Source organism: Macaca thibetana, chromosome 12, assembly GCF_024542745.1.
Source record: "Macaca thibetana thibetana isolate TM-01 chromosome 12, ASM2454274v1, whole genome shotgun sequence".
Lineage (NCBI taxonomy): Eukaryota > Metazoa > Chordata > Mammalia > Primates > Cercopithecidae > Macaca > Macaca thibetana.
In genome coordinates this window covers 10,094,948-10,114,327 of record NC_065589.1, presented here as the reverse complement: position 1 = coordinate 10,114,327, position 19,380 = coordinate 10,094,948, and the positions used below count along the sequence as shown (strand labels likewise).

The 19,380-nt window shown below is 57.7% G+C and overlaps 3 protein-coding genes across 6 annotated transcripts in view; all 3 read left to right on the top strand.

The window, feature by feature from the left end:
• The first annotated feature begins 1,183 nt into the window (after positions 1-1,183).
• On the top strand, positions 1,184-6,483 carry PRSS56 (serine protease 56). 2 transcript variants are annotated; one of them, XM_050751107.1, is made up of 13 exons: positions 1,184-1,491; positions 2,109-2,216; positions 2,593-2,643; positions 2,748-2,937; positions 3,291-3,390; positions 3,478-3,637; positions 3,836-3,978; positions 4,192-4,354; positions 4,548-4,721; positions 4,815-4,979; positions 5,084-5,146; positions 5,514-5,620; positions 5,983-6,483. In XM_050751107.1, exons 1-13 carry the CDS (start codon positions 1,395-1,397, stop codon positions 6,271-6,273), a joined length of 1,812 nt encoding a protein of 603 aa, XP_050607064.1. In that variant the 5' UTR covers positions 1,184-1,394; the 3' UTR covers positions 6,274-6,483. The 2 variants fall into 2 exon arrangements, with proteins under 2 accessions (XP_050607064.1, XP_050607063.1); XM_050751106.1 differs by having other exon boundaries at positions 1,259-1,491; positions 4,545-4,721.
• The window catches only part of EFHD1 (EF-hand domain family member D1), a 164,148-nt gene continuing 148,725 nt past the window's right edge, over positions 3,958-19,380 (top strand). Inside the window, exon 1 of the mRNA XM_050751155.1 lies at positions 3,958-3,963. The gene's annotated coding sequence lies outside the window, so the exon portion shown is untranslated. The remainder of the gene's footprint in view (positions 3,964-19,380) is intronic.
• Positions 6,941-17,400, top strand: CHRND (cholinergic receptor nicotinic delta subunit). 3 transcript variants are annotated; one of them, XM_050751128.1, is made up of 12 exons: positions 6,941-7,048; positions 7,312-7,457; positions 8,178-8,222; positions 9,046-9,155; positions 9,285-9,440; positions 9,646-9,755; positions 10,697-10,897; positions 12,089-12,200; positions 12,280-12,394; positions 14,670-14,874; positions 14,959-15,077; positions 15,865-17,400. In XM_050751128.1, the coding sequence occupies exons 1-12, from the start codon at positions 6,958-6,960 to the stop codon at positions 16,045-16,047; spliced, it is 1,593 nt and encodes a 530-aa protein (XP_050607085.1). In that variant the 5' UTR covers positions 6,941-6,957; the 3' UTR covers positions 16,048-17,400. The 3 variants fall into 3 exon arrangements, with proteins under 3 accessions (XP_050607085.1, XP_050607086.1, XP_050607087.1); XM_050751129.1 differs by lacking the exon at positions 8,178-8,222; XM_050751130.1 differs by lacking the exons at positions 6,941-7,048; positions 7,312-7,457; positions 8,178-8,222; positions 9,646-9,755; positions 10,697-10,897 and having other exon boundaries at positions 9,074-9,155.

The window sequence follows — 19,380 nt, the reverse complement described above, 5'->3', positions numbered from 1 at the left end:
TCTTCCTTTGGACTCTTTCTCTGTGTATGCTAAAATTCAAGCTGTGTTGAGCTGATGCCCTGTCTGCCAAGATTTTGGAGGTCATTGATAAAAAGATGGATAGATGGATAGATACTCTGGTGAACAGAGTCCTTTCCAACGTCACCAAATTCACTCACCAGAATCATCCGCAGACAGTATTTTCAGGGCATTCCCAAAGCAGAGGTATTGTCACGGTGAGGTGCGGTGGTAACTGGGGAAAGGGGTCCTTAGCATGGTGTGCTGGTGACTGTGGAACAGCTGGCTCTCCAGGCGGAAAGAGCCCTGGGTCATAGCATTTGCTGATGAATATTCTCACCAGTTCACCTCACATGAATTGGGGTGCCTGGGCAGCGCAGACGGGCACTACCCTACCCCAGGTGGTAACTCGATCCCAGAAGAGCTGCGTGATCCTGCCCATGAGACTCCAGAGGACTCCAGAAGAATCTCCACTGCCAGATCAGGGTCACGGAACAATGTCGGACAGGCGGAGCGGGCACCGTGCAGGGCCAGGAGGTCTGGGAGAGCGTCAGAAGCTGCTAGGGCCTGTCCTCCCGGAACTGGGCCACTGTGGGCCTTTCATCTCCCGCCTCCCTTTCTGCACCACTCCTGCGGCTGCCTGCCTCTGCCCCTTCCCACCCCACCACCCCCAGTGCGGCAATTACGGCGCTAATTAGGCTGCTTTGATCATCTTTAGAAATGGCCACATTGGGGAGGGACTCTGCCAAGCAATTAGGGGCAGAGGGGTGGGGAGCTCCAGGGCTTCCTCAGGGGGTGGGGCTGCTGAGAAACCCCAGACACCCCCTGCCCTCCTCCCTCCAGGAGTATCTGCCCCCGTCATAGCTGTAAGCTCCTCAGGGGGTAGAGGCAGATGGGGATCCCCCCCCATCTCAGCCCTGAAGCCAGGGCCCGCCCCCACCCAGCAGCCCCCCTCTGCCTGGCCTGCAGCCCAACCGTCAGCTCTTCTTCCCTGTCTTGGCCCCTTTGATGGAGCCGCAGAAACAAGGGCTCCTTTGACAGAAGGGGGGCTCAGAGCTGGGATGATGAGACTTGAAAGGTGAAGGTCAAGCCCACTACTCCACTCCTCCCCCAGTCTTGGCCACCCTCCCATGCACCCCTCCCCCAGGCTGTCCTCTATAAAGACCCCGCAGCCCCGTTCCCCTGTGGGCTCCTAGGAGTTAAGGGCCAGGTGAGGGCTGACCAGGGAGGCGGGTAATTTTGATGTAAGAGAACGGGGTCAGATGATTTGAGGGACAAGAATTCAGTGCCTGGGGGCCGAAAGGCAGCAGAAGGCGGGCACCAAAGGATAGGCACCCGGAAGGTGGACTCCGAGGAGGAGAGAGGACGGGGGTCTCTCACCCCAGCTCCTGGTCACCATGCTGCTGGCTGTGCTGCTACTGCTACCTCTCCCAAGTTCATGGTTTGCTCACGGGCACCCACTGTACACGCGCCTGCCCCCCAGCACCCTGCAAGGTAAGCCCAGGCTGGTCTGAGAGCCGCGGAGTCGGGAAGAATGTAGAGGAAGTGGGACCCTGGGCGGACGGGGACAGAAGAGCTTGTCACCCCTACTCATAAGGACCTTTGGCCCCTTCTGCCCACCCTGCTGCGAGAAGGGGCCAAGAACGGAGATATAGGTGGGAGAGGAGGGGTGTGGCGGGAGAGGGAAGGGGAGCTGTCAAGCATGCCGAAAGGAATGGAGAGAAGGCCCCGTGGAGCAGAGAGAAACAGCCCGGGGCAGTATCACACCCTTGGCTGTCCTGGCCGAAGGTAGGCCACTCAAACACAGCTACTTTCAGTCAATAAGACTGAGTTCTGTGATGTATCTTTGGGGTGGTGTCTTTAAAAAAATTGTTAAGGAAAAGCACCTTTCAAAGATTCCAGTCCAACTCAGTTGAATTAGGGAGATATCTTGGGCTGAGAACCTGGGACCATGGGCTCTGAGTGCTGGGCCCAGCTTCCCAGGGCCTCACTCACCTCATTTTGTCCCAGGCTTGTGGGTCTCCTGAGGCAGGGCTCAGGGCTGGGACCAGGAGGATAAGGCTGAGGCTCTTCCCCAACCACGCATGATTGTGTGCCCCCTGTCCTAGCAGTTCTGTCGGCCCAGGGGACTCAGGCGTTGCAGGCAGCCCAGAGGAGTGCCCAGTGGGCAATAAACCGAGTGGCGATGGAGATCCAGCACAGATCGCACGAGTGCCGAGGTGCCCACCCTGCCCCCCATGCCCCACTGAACTTGCTGCCTACCCTGGGCCCATTCTGCTGCCCCTGTCCCTTCCCTTCAGCCTTAACTCCCCTCTTGGGGGCAGAGACTGAGTTGGGCCGCAATCAAGACGATATTTGTGAAGGTCCGTCTCTCCAAGTGGAAGAGACTTGCTAGGCTTGGGGCATGGCCTGTGCAAAGGCAGGGAGGCAGAAACACTCTGTGCTCCTGTGGTGACCAGGAGAAGTTCATGGTTGTTGAAATAGAACCTGTGTGGGCTGGAGCGCTGAGAGACGGGGAGAAAGAGGCTCGGCCCAGCCTGGGGTGAGGACGGGCGAGAGGGCGGCAGTAAGACTCAAAGCCCTGTTTCTCCGCAGGATCTGGGCGCCCCAGGCTTCAAGCTCCCCTCCAGGACCCACCTGAGCCAGGTGAGGCTGGAAAGGCTGGAGAGGGCAGGCCTGAGAGCCCGGTGGGCCTCGAAGGCGAGGATGGCCAGAACATGTCTCTCGTGACACCCCTTGCCCCTTTCTAGGGCGGTGCGGCGAGAGGCGCCCGAGCACTGCCAACGTGACGCGGGCCCACGGCCGCATCGTCGGGGGCAGCGCGGCGCCGCCCGGGGCCTGGCCCTGGCTGGTGAGGCTGCAGCTCGGCGGGCAGCCTCTGTGCGGCGGCGTCCTGGTAGCGGCGTCCTGGGTGCTCACGGCAGCGCACTGCTTTGTGGGGTAAGTAGGGCCCCCAGGCCCTGCCCAGCCGGGGTCCCCAGCGCTGGGCCCCGCACCTGCCGGGTTGTCCGGCGGGCGACGCGCGGGAAAGGTGGTCTCTGCTGCCCCCTGGCGGCTGCCGGCCCCAGGCTGCCCTGTCTCAAGGGGCAGAGCGCGCCCCGCCAGGATGCCAGCCCGGAGGGGGTGGCACTGCCGGGCGCGTTCGCCCCTCTGGGACAGGACCCCTCCCCGGCCCGCCCTCCCTGCCCCCAAGTAGAGAAAGCCCTGCGTGCGGGCGGAGGGGTAGGGTCTCCGAGGGGCCTGCTGCGTGTGCCCCTGTCCTTACTGCGTCTGAGCCACCGCTCGTCCCGCAGCGCCCCGAATGAGCTTCTGTGGACTGTGACGCTGGCCGAGGGGCCCCGGGGGGAGCAAGCGGAGGAGGTGCCAGTGAACCGCATCCTGCCCCACCCCAAGGTAAGAAGGCAGTCTCCAGGCCCCCAAGGCTGGGAACCGCACCCCCACTCGCGCCTCCTTGACCCTGCGCCGCCTCCCCCTCCTCAGTTTGACCCGCAGACCTTCCACAACGACCTGGCCCTGGTGCAGCTGTGGACGCCCGTGAGCCCGGGGGGGCCGGCGCGCCCCGTATGCCTGCCCCAGGAGCCCCAGGAGCCCCCTGCCGGCACCGCCTGCGCCATCGCGGGCTGGGGGGCCCTCTTCGAAGGTACTGGGCGTGGGTGAGCCGGCGCGTGGTGGGAAGAATTGGAGGTCCGAGGTGATAGAGTGTGGGGAGGCCGGGTTGCCTTGGAAAAATGCTGCCTGCTCTTTCAAAGGGGGAGGAATCAAGGGGGGTGGTGGGAAGGGGACACTCAAGGAAGAGCTCTTGCCCTCCAAACCTGAGCCTTCCACCCCTTCCCTGCAGACGGGCCTGAGGCTGAGGCAGTGAGAGAGGCCCGTGTTCCCCTGCTCAGCGCCGACACCTGCCGAAGGGCCCTGGGGCCCGGGCTGCGCCCCAGCACCATGCTCTGCGCCGGGTACCTGGCGGGGGGCGTTGACTCGTGCCAGGTATGAACCTAGTCTGATGAGAAAAGGCCGGCTGAGCCTCCCCAGGGCCACGACGGCCTCCTTTCCTTCCACAACTGGCTGTCACTCGACTTCTCTGAGCCTCTCTGTCCTCATCGCTAAAATGGATACAAGTGGCAAGCTCACGCCTGCCAGGCGTAAGGCGGGCGTCACAGGGGGCAGGTGAAGGCAGCGTCCTCTCTCTTGGCCCCGCAGGGTGACTCGGGAGGCCCCCTGACCTGTTCTGAGCCTGGCCCCCGCCCTAGAGAAGTCCTGTTCGGAGTCACCTCCTGGGGGGACGGCTGCGGGGAGCCAGGGAAGCCCGGAGTCTACACCCGCGTGGCCGTGTTCAAGGACTGGCTCCAGGAGCAGATGAGCTGTGAGCACTCTCTTTCCAATGCCCCGTCCCCAGTGTCCCAACGGACAACCGTGGGACAAGCCCGTTTCCACCCGGCCCGTGCCCATTCCCAGCTCCCTTCTGCCTCGGCAAAGCCTGTCTCCCTCCGGGGAAGGAGTGTGGGAGCTAGGGCCCCAAACAGAGGGAGAGCCGACCACTGTCCCGCCCGCAGCAGCCTCCTCCAGCCGCGAGCCCAGCTGCAGGGAGCTTCTGGCCTGGGAACCCCCCCAGGAACTGCAGGCAGACACCGCCCGGCTCTGCGCCTTCTATGCCCGCCTGTGCCCGGGGTCCCAGGGCGCCTGTGCGCGCTTGGCGCACCAGCAGTGCCTGCAGCGCCGGCGGCGATGCGGTCAGTTCTGTTCACCGGGACCAGGACGGGGGGCGGAGGGAAAGAGGCCTGGCCAGCCTCTGACCGCGGCTCCGACTCCTGTACGGTCTGCAGAGCTGCGCTCGCTGGCGCACACGCTGCTGGGCCTGCTGCGGAACGCCCAGGAGCTGCTCGGCCCGCGCCCGGGGCTGCGGCGCCTGGCCCCCGCCCTGGCTCGCCCCGCTCCAGCGCTCCAGGAGTCTCCCCGGCACCCTGCCCGCGAGCTGCGGCTGCACTCAGGTACCCCGCGCCCTCCAGCCCAGCCCAGCCCTGGCCCGGCCCCACCCGCGCGGCGGAGCCACTTTCTCCGGCCGAGGAGGTCCCCTAACCCTGTGCCTCCCCAGGATCGCGGGCTGCAGGCACTCGATTCCCGAAGTGGAGGCCGGAGCCGCGCGGAGAAGCCAATGGTAATGACGCCCTCTGCCGACCTTCGGGAGGGGATAGGTCGAGGGCCTGGATGAGGTCGGAAGCGCTTTTAGGCAGCTCCGGGAAGCACTTACCCGGTGGGGCAACAGAGTGAACTCACTCTCCCCTCCCCGCCACAGAGCGTAAGACTCTTTTGGAGGACTTGTGGTTTTAGCTCTCATCAGTGTCAAACAGAGATGCTTTGCCTGGTGTTACTGCTTAACTTCCCCGAGCCTCAGTTTCCCCATCTATATCATAAGAGGCTAAGTGTGTCCCCTGGGAGGCCGTCCTGAAGTGCTGGTGGGAGTGCCACCTCCAGTTCCATACCGCATCCGTTCATCATTCCTGGGGCCTCTCCTCTTCCTCCAGGCTGCCCTGGGCTGGAGCCCCTGCGACAGAAGTTGGCTGCCCTGCAGGGGGCCCATGCCTGGATCCTGCAGGTCCCCTCGGAGCACCTGGCCATGAACTTTCATGAGGTAGGCCCCCAGGCTTCCAGACTCCTTCACGGTGGCCTGGGAAGGCTGAGACCTAGCCCAGGGAAGGTGCAGAGAGCTCAGCCCCGATGCCCTCCCAGCAGCCTGGGGTCGCCTCTGCCCCTGCTCTGGGGGTAGGTAGAGGGAGTAGGGCCCGCGGAGTGTAAGCCAGGCCACTGGGGATGGTGGTGGGGAGAGTGAGTAGAGGGGTGGGTGGGGGTGTCCACAGGAGCGGGAAATGAGCAGGGTTTCGGGGAGAAAGGAAGGAGCATGGGTCTAGGTGAGAGTTTCTGGGGCCCGGGGCAGAGGGGGTGACCTCTGGGATTCCAACTCAGGGCCCCTGATCCCCACTCCTCCCTCTGTAGGTCCTGGCAGATCTGGGCTCCAAGACACTGACCGGGCTCTTCAGAGCCTGGGTGCGGGCAGGCTTGGGGGGTCGGCATGTGGCCTTCAGTGGCCTGGTGGGCCTGGAGCCGGCCACACTGGCTCGCAGCCTCCCCCGACTGCTGGTGCAGGCCCTGCAGGCCTTCCGCGTGGCTGCCCTGGCAGAAGGGGAGCCCGAGGGACACTGGATGGATGTAGGGCAGGGGCCTGGACTGGAGAGGAAGGGGCACCACCCACTCAACCCTCAGGTACCCCCTGCCAGGCAACCCTGAGCCATGTCTGGGCCCCCAGCCCCTGGGGAGGACCTACTGCTCCCAGGAGCTGAGAGCGGCTCGGGAGCATAATCACAAACTGTTGCTGCCATAGTGGCTGGGTGTGTGCGGGAGGGATGGGGTGGGGGTCCTGGGCCCTCTGTGTCTTCCCAGGTTTACAATCAGAGAATCACAGCTGCTTTAATAAATGTTATTTATAATACATGGAAACAACTCTGGAGCTTTCTTGGGACGGGACCTGGTGGGTGGACATTCAGTCTCAGGGGTGGGATCCAGGCAGGGCTGCCTCTGGAAGCAGTTGGCAAGGGTCACAGAGGCTGGAGAGAGGCTGTGAGGTCCCCATCTGAGACTATCTCCTGCCTCCTGAGAAGTGGCAGCAGCTGGCCTGCCTGTCGCCCCACCCCCTTGCATGGCTGCCCAGCGCTGGCCCCAGTGCCCAGCGTCTCCGCTCAGCGCCCTCCCCCCTCCCCCCAACCGTCCTCCTCGCTCCGCCCCCTGCCGCTGAGCTGCAGGGAGTCCCAGCCTGGGATCTTTGCCTCACGTCCTTGGGCTCCTGCCCTGGCTGGCCCATCCCCCACCACCATGAGGTGTCAGATTGTGTTTCCGGCTGCCTCTTCCCTTTGACTCCCTCCTCCCCCAACACCTGTCCCCTCTCCCGCCCACCCTCATTCCACAGCCCTGTAGATGGGAGGGGCAGATGCAGGTCCCAGTCAGAGGGATGGGATGGAGGGGCCAGTGCTGACACTGGGGCTGCTGGCCACCCTGGCGGTGTGTGGTAAGGGTAGACATCCTCCCCACCCTGGGGTCCCCCGTGATGCCCACCCAGGCCCCACACGGTATGGCCTCCTCTCACTCCCCACTCCCACTCTGCCATCTCTCCCTGCTGGGGGGCTGCCTTCTGGGGTCCCCACTCCCAGGGAGTGGTTGGATTCCTCCCTGCTCATCCCAACCTCATGGTCCAGCAGGACCTCAGGGCAGCTTCCCTCCTGAGTCCCCTGCCCAGGGCCCCATTCAGTCCTTGTCCCTGACCCTCCCCAGGCATCTGGGGGCTGAACGAGGAGGAGCGGCTGATCCGACACCTATTTCAAGAGAAGGGCTACAACAAGGAGCTCCGGCCCGTGGCACACAAAGAGGAGAGTGTGGACGTCACCCTGGCCCTCACGCTCTCCAACCTCATCTCCCTGGTGAGAGGCCCTCTGCTGCTGGGTTGGGAGGGAGAGCAGGGACAGCTTCCCAGGACCAGGATAGCCATGGAGGAAAACAGAAGCCCCGGCCTGGACTATGGCGGCTCCCTTTCTGGGAAATGTGCTGGAGCTGCTCTGTGCCCTGACAGGCTGCTGTCCTGCCCCTCCAGTGTAAGCTCTGGGGTGTCCTCCATCCACACCCATAGCACGACCCATCTGTGACACACTTCAGAGGCCACCGGTCCTCTCTGCTCCCTACCTGCCCGCCCACTCCTGACTGCGAGTGATCAGGGCCCAGATGCCATGGTGTCCCTGGGTGCCAGTTGAGAGTGGGTGAATGTAGGCTGGGCGTGGTGGATTACGCCTGTAATCTCAGCACTTTGGGAGGCCAAGGTGGGCGGATTACCTGAGGTCAGGAGTTTGAGACCAGCCTGGCCAACATAGTGAAACCCTGTCTCTACTAAAAATATAAAAATTAGCTGGGTGTGATGGCATGCACCTGTAATCCCAGCTACTAGGGAGGCTGAGGCAGGAGAATTCCTTGAACCAAAGAGGCAGAGGTTGCAGGTTGCAGTGAGCCAAGATTGTGCCACTGCACTCCAGCCTGGGCAATTGAACAAGATTCAAAAAAAAAAAAAAAAAATACAGAGACAGTGGGTGAATGTGTGTGGATAAAAGAATGATATGGCCCTGAAGGATGGCCCTACCGTCTAATTACAGAAAGAAGTTGAGGAGACCCTCACTACCAATGTGTGGATAGAGCACGTAAGAATGCCCCTCCCAGCTGGGCGCGGTGGCTCATGCCTGTAATCCCAGCACTTTGGGAGGTCGAGGCGGGCAGATCACGAGGTCAGGAGATCAAGACCATCCTGGCTAACACGGTGAAACCCCGTCTCTACTAAAAATACAAAAAATTAGCCATACATGGTGGTGGGTGCTGGTAGTTCCAGCTACTCGGGAGGCTGAGGCAGGAGAATGGAGAATGGTGTGAACCCAGGAGGCAGAGCTTGCAGTGAGTTGAGATGGTGCCACTGTACTCCAGCCTGGGTGACAGAGCAAGACTCCATCTCAAAAACAAAAAATAATGCCCCTCCCAGAGCTGGTGGGATAGCGGGAATGCAGGGTACCAGGCTGCTTCCACTTGGAGATCCCATCTGCCTTGGACACTGTCCCCCAGGAGGGGTTGGTGCCTCCCTACAGAGAAGCCCCAGGCCCAACTGTCCTTCCCCCACCTAGTGCCCTCACCAGCCCCTAGTGCCACCTTCAAGTGGATTAGGATTCACATGTTGGAAAACTGCCACTTTATCTTGGTTTTTATTAGAAAACATTCTCCTCCTGTCTGTCAAAAGTCCACAATACAAACACAAATCTCCTATGCTCACAGTGGAAATAATGCTCCCTTAGTTGTGCAGTGAGCATCCTGCACAGCTGTCCATGACAGACCTGAATCCACACTCTGTACCTGCCTTCCCCAAACCTCTTTTGTCACAGCTCCCAGACCCTGTTCAGTCTTCTCTCAGGGAAGTAGGGGGAGCCAGGAGCCTGGACAGCTGCAGAGTGCACTGCTGACATGCCTTTGGGATTCCAGGGCTGGACAGACAACCGGCTGAAGTGGAATGCTGAAGAATTTGGAAACATCAGTGTCCTGCGCCTCCCCCCAGACATGGTGTGGCTCCCAGAGATTGTGCTGGAGAACAAGTTGAGCCAAGCCCTCCCTGACCTCCTGTCTGTCACCCTGCCTCCTTTCCTTAAGCCTCCTCTGCATCCCCCAACTCTGCCAGTCCTGAGTCGCCAGAGCTCACTGTGGTTCTTGTCCCTGTTCCCCAGCAATGATGGCTTCTTCCAGATCTCCTACTCCTGCAACGTGCTTGTCTACAACTACGGCTTTGTGTACTGGCTGCCACCTGCCATCTTCCGCTCCTCCTGCCCCATCTCTGTCACCTATTTCCCCTTCGACTGGCAGAACTGCTCCCTCAAGTTCAGGTGCTCCCATTTATCCAGCCATCCCTCACCCCAAAGCACCCTACCAGGGGCTGAAGGAGGTGACTGAAGCACCCCCAGACAGAGGCCCCTGCCCTGTCCGGATTAGTGCTGCCCTCCCCACAATGGTCCTCCCTTACTAACCTTTCCCTGCTCTGTGGCCCCAGCCAGTGACTGAGTGTCACTCTCTGCCCATTGCCTTCCCCAGTTCCCTCAAGTACACGGCCAAAGAGATCACCCTGAGCCTGAAGCAGGATGCCGAAGAGAACCGCACCTACCCCGTGGAGTGGATCATCATTGACCCTGAAGGCTTCACAGGTGCTGGGAGCAGCCACCAGTGGGTGGGCAGGTCCCTCAGACACACACACACAGACACACTGGCACTGCCCACCCAAGAGATACACACGTGCACACACACATACCTAGAACACCGATACACAGCTACTCACACACGCAGCTGGACACAGAGGGGCAGACACATGCCCGCCCACAGAGAAGCACACAGACACTCACACTTCCTGAATGCAAAGCTATCCCAAAGGCAGAGACAGACGGTGCCAGTGCCCTCCCCCGCCCCTGCCCAGGCCCGGAAGTCATGCTTCTCACACATGAGATGCCTGTGGCTGACAGGGGTTTAGTGTTTCCTGTGCCTGGTGAACCCAGGGGTGTGGTTGGCATGAGGGCTGTGTCATCCTGATGGGGGGTGTCTGCCACCCCCCCTGACATCCTCATCCCTGATCTGTACCCAGGCTCGGATTCTCCATGGGGCCTACCGCTCACCCCGTCCATCAGAAGGGACCCTGTCTCACTGTCTCAGGCTGCCACATCATGGCAGGGATAGTTTTACTGTCACTGGCTCGTTATCCCCCAGGCCCAGGCCGAGGAGGAGCGGCTCAATTAATGTCTAGAAGGTTTTTTTTTTTTGTTACTCAGGAAGACAGGCTCAATATCTGAGAGCATTTGTTTGACTTGGTCTCTTTAATCTGCAATACCTATTTTTGGCTCGTGTATCTTTTCAGCCAAAAGATACTCCTTATTTGAGCCCTGTATGGCCTCAGCTTCTACTTTTTCCGAAAAGATAAAAAAGAAATCAGTCACAGAGGAAGACGGAAACTTCCATCCCGACGCCCCAGGGAACGACACCCAGCCGGCCGCGTCTCTGGACTGGCTTGCCCCGCCCAGCCCCTCATTCTGTCCCCAGGCCCTGCCTAGCCCTTTTGGCCTGGCCTGACCCTAAGGTGTCCATGTACCGCCCTCAGAGAACGGGGAGTGGGAGATAGTGCACCGGCCGGCCAGGGTCAACGTGGACCCCAGAGCCCCTCTGGACAGCCCCAGCCGCCAGGACGTCACCTTCTACCTCATCATCCGCCGCAAGCCCCTCTTCTACATCATCAACATCTTGGTGCCCTGTGTGCTCATCTCCTTCATGGTCAACCTGGTCTTCTACCTACCGGCCGACAGTGAGCCTCCAGGCCCTGTTCCCTGCTCCCCCTCCCCATGCCCACCTGAACAGGGCCAGCCCCAGCCCTGCCCCCTCACTTCCTCCTGGGAGCCACCTGAGATTTCCATTCCTGGAGCTCCCTGCCTGGGCCAGGTGTGAGGGCCAGGTGGACACCCAGAGGGAGGGCTGTATGATTCTGGGCGACATCCCCAAATGGACAGGGCAGGGCATCTCCAAGATGCTACTTCCCATGGACTCGCAGAAGAACTGCTAAACTGTCCCTCTGTCAGAGCAGAGACTAAGTCCCTCACGGTCACCAGTATGTGGCCTTGAGCCTGGCACACAGGAGGCCCTCAACTACTGAACCAGTGGGTGAATAACAGGGTCTCTGGGACAGTAGGGTGTGAGGCAGAAAACCTGTCTATGCTCACCTGACTCTAGGAGGCAGTGGTTTACAAGTTCAGAATATTTACTATGAGCAGGGCATAGTGAGTCCCAGGGTCAAAGGCCACCCAGCCTCTGCCCCTGGCGGGACTTCAGGAGGGAGAAGGGGGGCACCTTCCATCTGCAGTGGGGTTGGGAGAGCTCCTAGAGGAGGTGGAGAGGAGGTGGAGTTGGAATGGACTTGAGCAGGATTGGGTGGGGCTACCCTCGGCAGGAGGAGCAATGCTGATGAGGAGGCGGGCCAGGCAGGGGCTGAGGGGGCCTCAGCAGGGGAGCCCCCCCGTCCTGCCGTTGCAGGAGCTCAGGTGGGAAGAGCAAGACAGCACTGGGCTGGGGTGTCTGAGTGAGGGGCTTGGAGTTGGGGTGTTATCCTGGTGCTATGAGGACACCCTGGTGCTTTCTGAGCAGGGAGTAATGCACACAGATCTGCGCTCCAGGAGGGTTCAGTGGCGTGGGTGGGTTGTGACAGCTGATTTTCATGAGCACTTACCCAGTGCCAGGCAGAGTGATGTGTGTTAAACACACTCTCACCATATTCAACAGTTGAGAAAACTGATGCACAGAGAGGTTGGGCTACTTGCCCAAGGTCACCCAGCTAGTAAGTGGCAGAGCTGAGATTTGCACCCAGGGCCTGTAGCTCCATAACCCATGATTTTCATCAGGGCACCATGGTACTACAGAGGTGCCAGGGGCCACAGCAGGACCCTCTAGGACTAGGGCCCCAAGGTCCTAGTTTCCCCAAAGAAGCTAAGTCTGGCTTCCCCAGGTGGTGAGAAGACATCAGTGGCCATTTCTGTGCTCCTGGCTCAGTCCGTCTTCCTGCTGCTCATCTCCAAGCGGCTGCCCGCCACATCCATGGCCATCCCCCTTATCGGCAAGTGAGTGATGCCCAAGCCCGGCCCCACCCTGCTTGCCCAGCCCAGCCCTGGGGGCTCCAAGCTGAGTGTGTGCCCACAGGTTCCTGCTCTTCGGCATGGTGCTGGTCACCATGGTTGTGGTGATCTGTGTCATCGTGCTCAACATCCACTTCCGAACACCCAGCACCCATGTGCTGTCTGAGGGGGTCAAGAAGGTGAGTACTTGGCCCAGCGCCATGGCTCACCACTGTAATCCCAGTATTTTGGGAGGCTGAGGCGGGAGAATCTCTTGAGCCCAGGAGTTGGAGACTAGCCTGGGCAACATAGTGACACTCCCATCTCTACAAAAAAATCAAACAAAAAATTAGCCAGGTGTGGTGGCGCATGCTTGTAGTCCTAGCTACTCAAGAGGCTGAGGTGGATCACTTGAGCCTGGGAGGTCAAAGTCGCAGTGAGCTGTAATCGCCCCAGGGCACTCCAGCCTGGGCAACAGAGTGAGACCTTGTCTCAAAAAAAAAAAGGAAATGAGCACTCTCAATAGCCAAAAGCTGGAGATTGAGCCAGGTACAGTAGTTCACACCTAGAGTCTCAGCTACTCAGGAGGCTGAGGTGGGAGGATCCCTGGAACCCAGGAGTTGGAGGTTGCAATGTGCTATGATCACATCACTGCACCCCAGTCTGGGCAACAGATTGAGACCCCATCTCTAAAAAAAAAAAAAAAAAAAAAAAAAAAAAAAAAAAAGCAGGGGCCGGCCGTGGTAGCTCACGCCTGTAATCCCAGCACTTTGGGAGGCTGAGGCGGGTGGATCACCTGAGGTCAGGAGTTTGAGACCACCCTGGCCAACATGGTGAAACCCCATCTCTACTAAAAATACAAAAATTAGCCAAGCATGATAGCATGTGTTTGTAATCCCAGCTACTCGGGGGGCTGAGGTACGAGAATTGCTTGAACCTGGGAGGTGGAGGTTGCAGTGAGCCAAGATCCCACCACTGCACTCCAGGCTGGGCGACAAGAGCGAAACTCTGTCTCCAAAAAAAAAAAAAAATCTGGAAGTTGTCCAAAGGCCATCTGTAGAATGGATAAAGACACTGGACACATACTCCCACAGGAGTGCTGCTCAGCAGTGCAGAAGCACCGCGGCTACTGCACCCCTGCATGCGTGAACCTCCGGGCAGATTGATCCGTGAAAGAAACCAGACGCAGCGGCACATGCTGCAGGCCTCACTTTGTAAGAAGTTCAAGAACAGGCCAAATCAATGTTTGGTGATAGAAGTCAGAATGGTGGCTATCTCTGGGGCTGGGAGGGAACTGAGCGGGGGCAGGTATGAGGTAGATTTTTGGGGATCATGCTCACTATCTCATCACTGGGGATTTACCCAGTGGAATGCATCTGTAAAAATTCATCTAGCTGTATACTTATGTGTTCATTCCACTGTATGCTGCAACTCAGAAGGAAGAAGGGGAGGACTGAGTGGGCAGGGTGCCGGGAGAGGGATGCCCTTGCCTCTCGGCTACTGCAGGGCTGGCTGGCTGTTCTGGGACAGCTGAAGTCAGTTTAGCAACTCTTTTTTTTTTTTTTTTTTTTTGAGATGGAGTCTCCCTCTGTCGCCCAGGCTGGAGTACCATGGTTCGATCTCAGCTCACTGCAACCTCTGCCTCCCAGGTTCAAATGATTCTCATGCCTCACCCTCCTGAGTAGCTGGGATTATAGGCACCTGCCACCATGCCCAGCTAATTTTTGCATTTTTAGTAGAGATGGGGTTTTGCCATGTTGGCCAGGCTGGTCTCGAACTCCTGACCTCAAGTGATCCACCTGCCTTGGCTTTCCAAACAGTTGGGAGTATAAGCGTGAGCCACCATGACCGGCCTTAGCAACTCTTTTCTTTTCAGCATTTGATGGGGGAGACTGTAGCATTTGGAGCATTTACCTTAGTTTTTGGTCTTTAATTAATCATTTTTAGTGAATGGGTTCTCCTCCGCACCATGGGTGATGTGGTCTCGAGAGCCGGAAGCAACCTACATATGCATCAGTAGGAGATCAGGGAATCAATGACAGAGTCAGATGGGCGAGCACTTTGTGGCAGCCAGGAATGAAGTCACGTATGTTAGGACGTATAAAGGTCACCCCATGCTTGTAAAATGGCCTTTCTTGGCTAGGCGCAGTGCCTCACGCCTGTAATTCCAGCACTTTGGGAGGCCGAGTTGGGCGGATCACGAGGTCAAGAGAGCAAGACCATCCTGGCCAACATGGTGAAACCCCATCTCTGCTAAAAATACAAAAATTAGCTAGGCATGGTGGCATGTGCCTGTAGTCCCAACTACTTGGGAGGCTGAGACAGGGGAATCACTTGAACCCGGGAGGTGGAAGTTGCAGTGAGCCGAGATCACGCCACTGCACTCCAGCCTGGTGACAGTGAGACTCCATCTCAAAACAAAACAAAACAACAACAACAAAACGCCTTTCTTGTGGCCCCTTGACACGGCCCCAGCTCTTCCTGGAGACCCTGCCAGAGCTCCTGCACATGTCCCGCCCAGCAGAGGATGGACCCAGCCCTGGGGCCCTGGTGCGGAGGAGCAGCTCCCTGGGATACATCTCCAAGGCTGAGGAGTACTTCTTGCTCAAGTCCCGCAGTGACCTCATGTTTGAGAAGCAGTCAGAGCGGCACGGGCTGGCCAGGCGCCTCACCACTGCACGTGGGTTCCCGCTGGTCTTGGTTTTCAGCCCATCTGTGGGAGGTGGGGGCAGGCCTCACACCCACTCTGGCCCCTTGTCCATAGGCCGGCCCCCAGCAAGCTCTGAGCAGGCCCAGCAGGAACTCTTCAATGAGCTGAAGCCAGCTGTGGATGGGGCAAACTTCATTGTTAACCACATGAGGGACCAGAACAATTACAATGAGGTAAGGGACCACAGGATTGCCATGTACAGGTGTTCAAGTAGGGCACTGATTAAGTGTATTCTATCTTAAGAGGGCAGGGTTCCCCTTAGAGACACACACCAACTTAGATGAGGGAGTTAAGGTGATACAGATTCCAGGCCCCTCCCAAGGAGAGGGAACTCCTGCCTGGCACCCTATAGCAGCACTGGGGCCAGGCACACACACAGAGGCATACAGCTCCACCCTGTCCAGGCCACACTCTGAGCACCCCTTAGGGTCCCTTCTTTCTCCCAGCTGCCAATCATTTTCTGTCCCTACTCAGTTTCAAGCCTGATACTCCAGACAGAACCAGATGTTTTAAAGGTAGCCATATACGGTTATTCAACATTGTACAACTTCTAAAAATTCTCTCTTGAGAAAAGGCATCTTTTCCCAGTTCACATATGGGCTGGCAGCAGCCCTGACTTGCTGGATTGGGGAGAAAGAGGAGAGGGGTCTATCCACCTTCCTTAGCCCCTAGGAGAGACCCCTGGGCCTCAGTTCCTCTCTAGCCCCAGAACCCTGTGCTACAGCAGAGAGGGAGGCTATGGTCTGTTCTCTGCCTCCTCAACAGAGTGATCAGCCCTGCCTGTGGCCAGAGGCGCCTGGGACCTTGCTGGGGACAAGCCGGCAGTATCCTGCAAGCCAGAGGCAGCCTCTGCAGGCACACTGAGCCGGGCCTCTGCCTCCATGGCTGGGCCTCAGCTTGGGGGTGGGGCTCTGTGGCCTGAGGCCCTTCTCACCCCACTCTCTCTGCCCCTACCCACAGGAGAAAGACAGCTGGAACCGAGTGGCCCGCACAGTGGACCGCCTCTGCCTGTTTGTGGTGACGCCTGTTATGGTGGTGGGCACAGCCTGGATCTTCCTGCAGGGCGTTTACAACCAGCCACCGCCCCAGCCTTTTCCCGGGGACCCCTACTCCTACGACGTGCAGGACAAGCGCTTCATCTAGGGTGGGCCTGTGGGGGAGCCAGGAGACAGCAGGGTCTGAGAGAGGAGCCATGGTCCCTAATGAGACCCACTCATAGCCCTGAGGCTCACGCCCCTCAGACTGGGGAAGAGTCCAAGGAAGGAAGGGAGCAGCCACTCCTCAATGCTCAATGGCTCCCCTGAAATCAAGACAGGGCCACCTGAGATGGTCTGAGGGTGGACACCGGCTACAGCAGGTGGGCAGGACGATCTGTGGGGAAGTAGGAGGCTGGCTCAGGGGCCAGGGAGGAGGCCACTCAGGGTGGCCTCACAGGGAGAACTCTGATAGGGGTGAGACAGATAGGGCCCCTTCTCTGCTCCTCCTCTCGCAAGGTGTGGGGTAGAGCAGGCAGGAATCTGCGCCTTCACTCCCTGGCTCCTCCAGCCTCCCTCTTCCCACCTACCCTTCAACCTCAGGCTTCTGAGGCCTCACCTGGGACTGAGGTTGAGGACACCTCCCTCCCTCCAGACCCCAGAGTCTCCTTTCCTAGCTCTTTCTGCCTTGACCACTCTGCCTAGGTCCCTTTGGGAAGTTGAGGACTGGAGTGGAAAGGTCAGGATCGACATCCACAAAGACTTGGGGTCAACCTGAGGTTGCACACACAATCCTAGAGGACCGGAATGCAGCACCTCTCCCCAAAGGGCCCCTGCCCCCCAGCATCTACTCCTCCCCAAAGTAGGGTTGTCATGCATTATTTGGGGCATATTCTAAAAAAATCATTCGTTGTTTCTCTGAAATTTGTCCTGTATTTTTATTTGCTAAATCTAGCAACCCTATCCCAAAGACAGCCTCCATTCAATCCTATCCTGAGGGCCAAAGGCCAATACTGCAGGAATTGGGAGACAAGGGTCTGTTTGTATGGCAGCCCACCTCCAAGATGGCCCCGGTGATAGCCAGTATTCACACTCTTGTGCAGTCCCCTCACTCTGTACCAGGGTGGGTCTGGGTAACCAACAGAATGAGGCAGAAGTGATGGTACCTCACTTCCCAGATTCAGTTAGGAAAGACACTCGGGCCTCTTTCTGGCTCATTCACCCTCATTCTCACAGCAGTTGGATCTCTCACTTTGGGGAAGCCAGCTGGCACGTTGAGGAGCCCTATGGAGAGGCCCACACGGCAAGGAAATAAGGCCTCCTGCCATCAGCCACGTGAGCGAAGGTGGAAGTGGATCCTCTGCCCCAGTAGGGCCTTTGGATGAGATCACAGCCCAGTAGACATCTTACGTGCAGCACCATGAAAGTCCCTAAGCCAGAACCACCAGCTAAGTGGCTCCTGGATTCCTGATCCCCCAGAAACTGTGTGAGATAATAAATGTGTGTTGTTTTAAGTAACAAAGTTTTGGTGTCATTTGTTATACCAGCAATGTGACCTTGAGTGAGCTGCTCTTCATCTCTTACCTTCCATTTTCTAATCTGCAAAATGTGTGTCTAGTGAGTCCTAGTCATGGGGTGTTGTGAAAATTGAATTTCTAGTAGTAGTATTTTCATGTGACCTGCACATTTAATGGGTGGTGATTTAACCCATTTCCCTCAGTGGGGAATTGGTGACCTCATTAACTCAGATATATAGAAGGTGAGATTTTTAATGTTTAGATGTAACCAAGGAAAAAGAAAAACCATTTAAAACCAAAACTGACCCCAGTAACTTCTGCCTTCCAGCATGAACTATATTCACAAAATTCAAGGTACAAATCTTTTATTTTCCTGTCTAAATAGGAAAGCCAGTTTGTTCTCACACCCGTCAGGTGAGCAGGAAGTCTGAGACTTCACCAGGAATAGTCCATCAACTCAGGGAGGGTCCGTCTTAAGTACAGGGATGAGAGTGAGTCTAGGGCTCTCAGCCACAGTCTTTGCTTCTCTCTGCCTCATGGTGGTGCTGCTGGCAACAGGTCTTGGTTCAGCCACCAGCTGAGTCCTCAGTTCTATTAGGCCCTGCTCAAGTGGCTGTGGACTTCCAGAGAAGACAACCCCAAAATGTCACACAAAACTGGGGGGGTGCCTCTTGCACAGGCTCCCAGGGAAACCACGGTTTCCACCAGCAGCACCTGCTCCCCCAGCACCGTGGTGCTCTCAGGACTGGTCCACTCTGACTGACATGGAACTCCATATTCTGTCCCCAGGAAGTCATGCTCATGGGCACAGTTTTCCGGGAAGCCAGAGGGTGTTCCTTACTCTCTCCAGACCAACAGGGCTACCTGCTCTCTTTCAATGGACAGTGAATCAGTAATACACTGGGATGCAAGGAACAGAAAGCTCAAGGAATTGTAGTTTAAACACAAAAGGTTTCCTTTTTCTCACATAATAATAGGGAGGCGGAGGTGATCACATCGCCTCAGCTGTCTAACAAAGCTATCAGGGACCCAGGCACTTTGCCATCTGCCCAGCCCTGCCTCCATGGCAAGCTGGCTTCTGTCCTCAGACCTGTTGGCCCCAGGTTGCGAGCTGACAGCAACAGCTGCACAATTAGCACCTATGTTCAGGCAGAAAAGGGCCAGCCATTTCTGACCCCTTTCATCAAGAAGCAAAACTTTTCCAGAGGCCGGACATAGTGGCTCACGCCTGTAATCACAGCACTTTGGGAGGCCAAGGCGGCTGGATCACCTGAGGTAAAGAGTTCAAGACCAGGCTGGCCAACATGGTGAAATCCCCTCTCTACTAAAAACACAAAAATTAGATGGGCGTGGTGGTGCCCGCCTGTAATCCCAGCTACTCAGGAGGCTGAGGCAAGAGAATCGCTTGAACCCAGGAGGCAGAGGTTGCAGTGAGCCGAGATCAAGCCATCGTACTACAGCCTTGGCAACAAGAGTGAAACTCCATCTCAAAAAACAAACAAACAAACAAAAAATAACTTTTACATAAAGTCCCTGCAGATATCCCACAGGTCAAAACATCACATGGCTAGCCTATCTGAAGGGAGACTAGGAAATGAGTATTTTGCTCTACCAGCCATTATAACAGAGGGTGGCAAAGGAGTAGTGTTAGACAATTCTACAGATGATTTTCTCTGAATGGTCCTGTCCCTGCACACGTAACCCCTCCAAGAAACTGCCATTCCTCATTGATGATTTACCCTTCGGAGAACACCAAGAAGGCTTCTAGGCCATCTCTCCCAGAGCAGGGAGAGGGAGAAAACAGGAGGGTCGGGGGCAGGGAATGCAGGGACAGGTGGTCCACTGTTTGGCAGTGCTTCCTGATCTTGGAGGCCATTGATGAATTTGGTAAAGTGTGGGCATAAAGGAGAGTAAAGAGGTGGAGAGAAAATGGTCTGCAAAAGAGGATAAGAAAACTGCATCTAGGGGGACCAGAGGGCAAAATG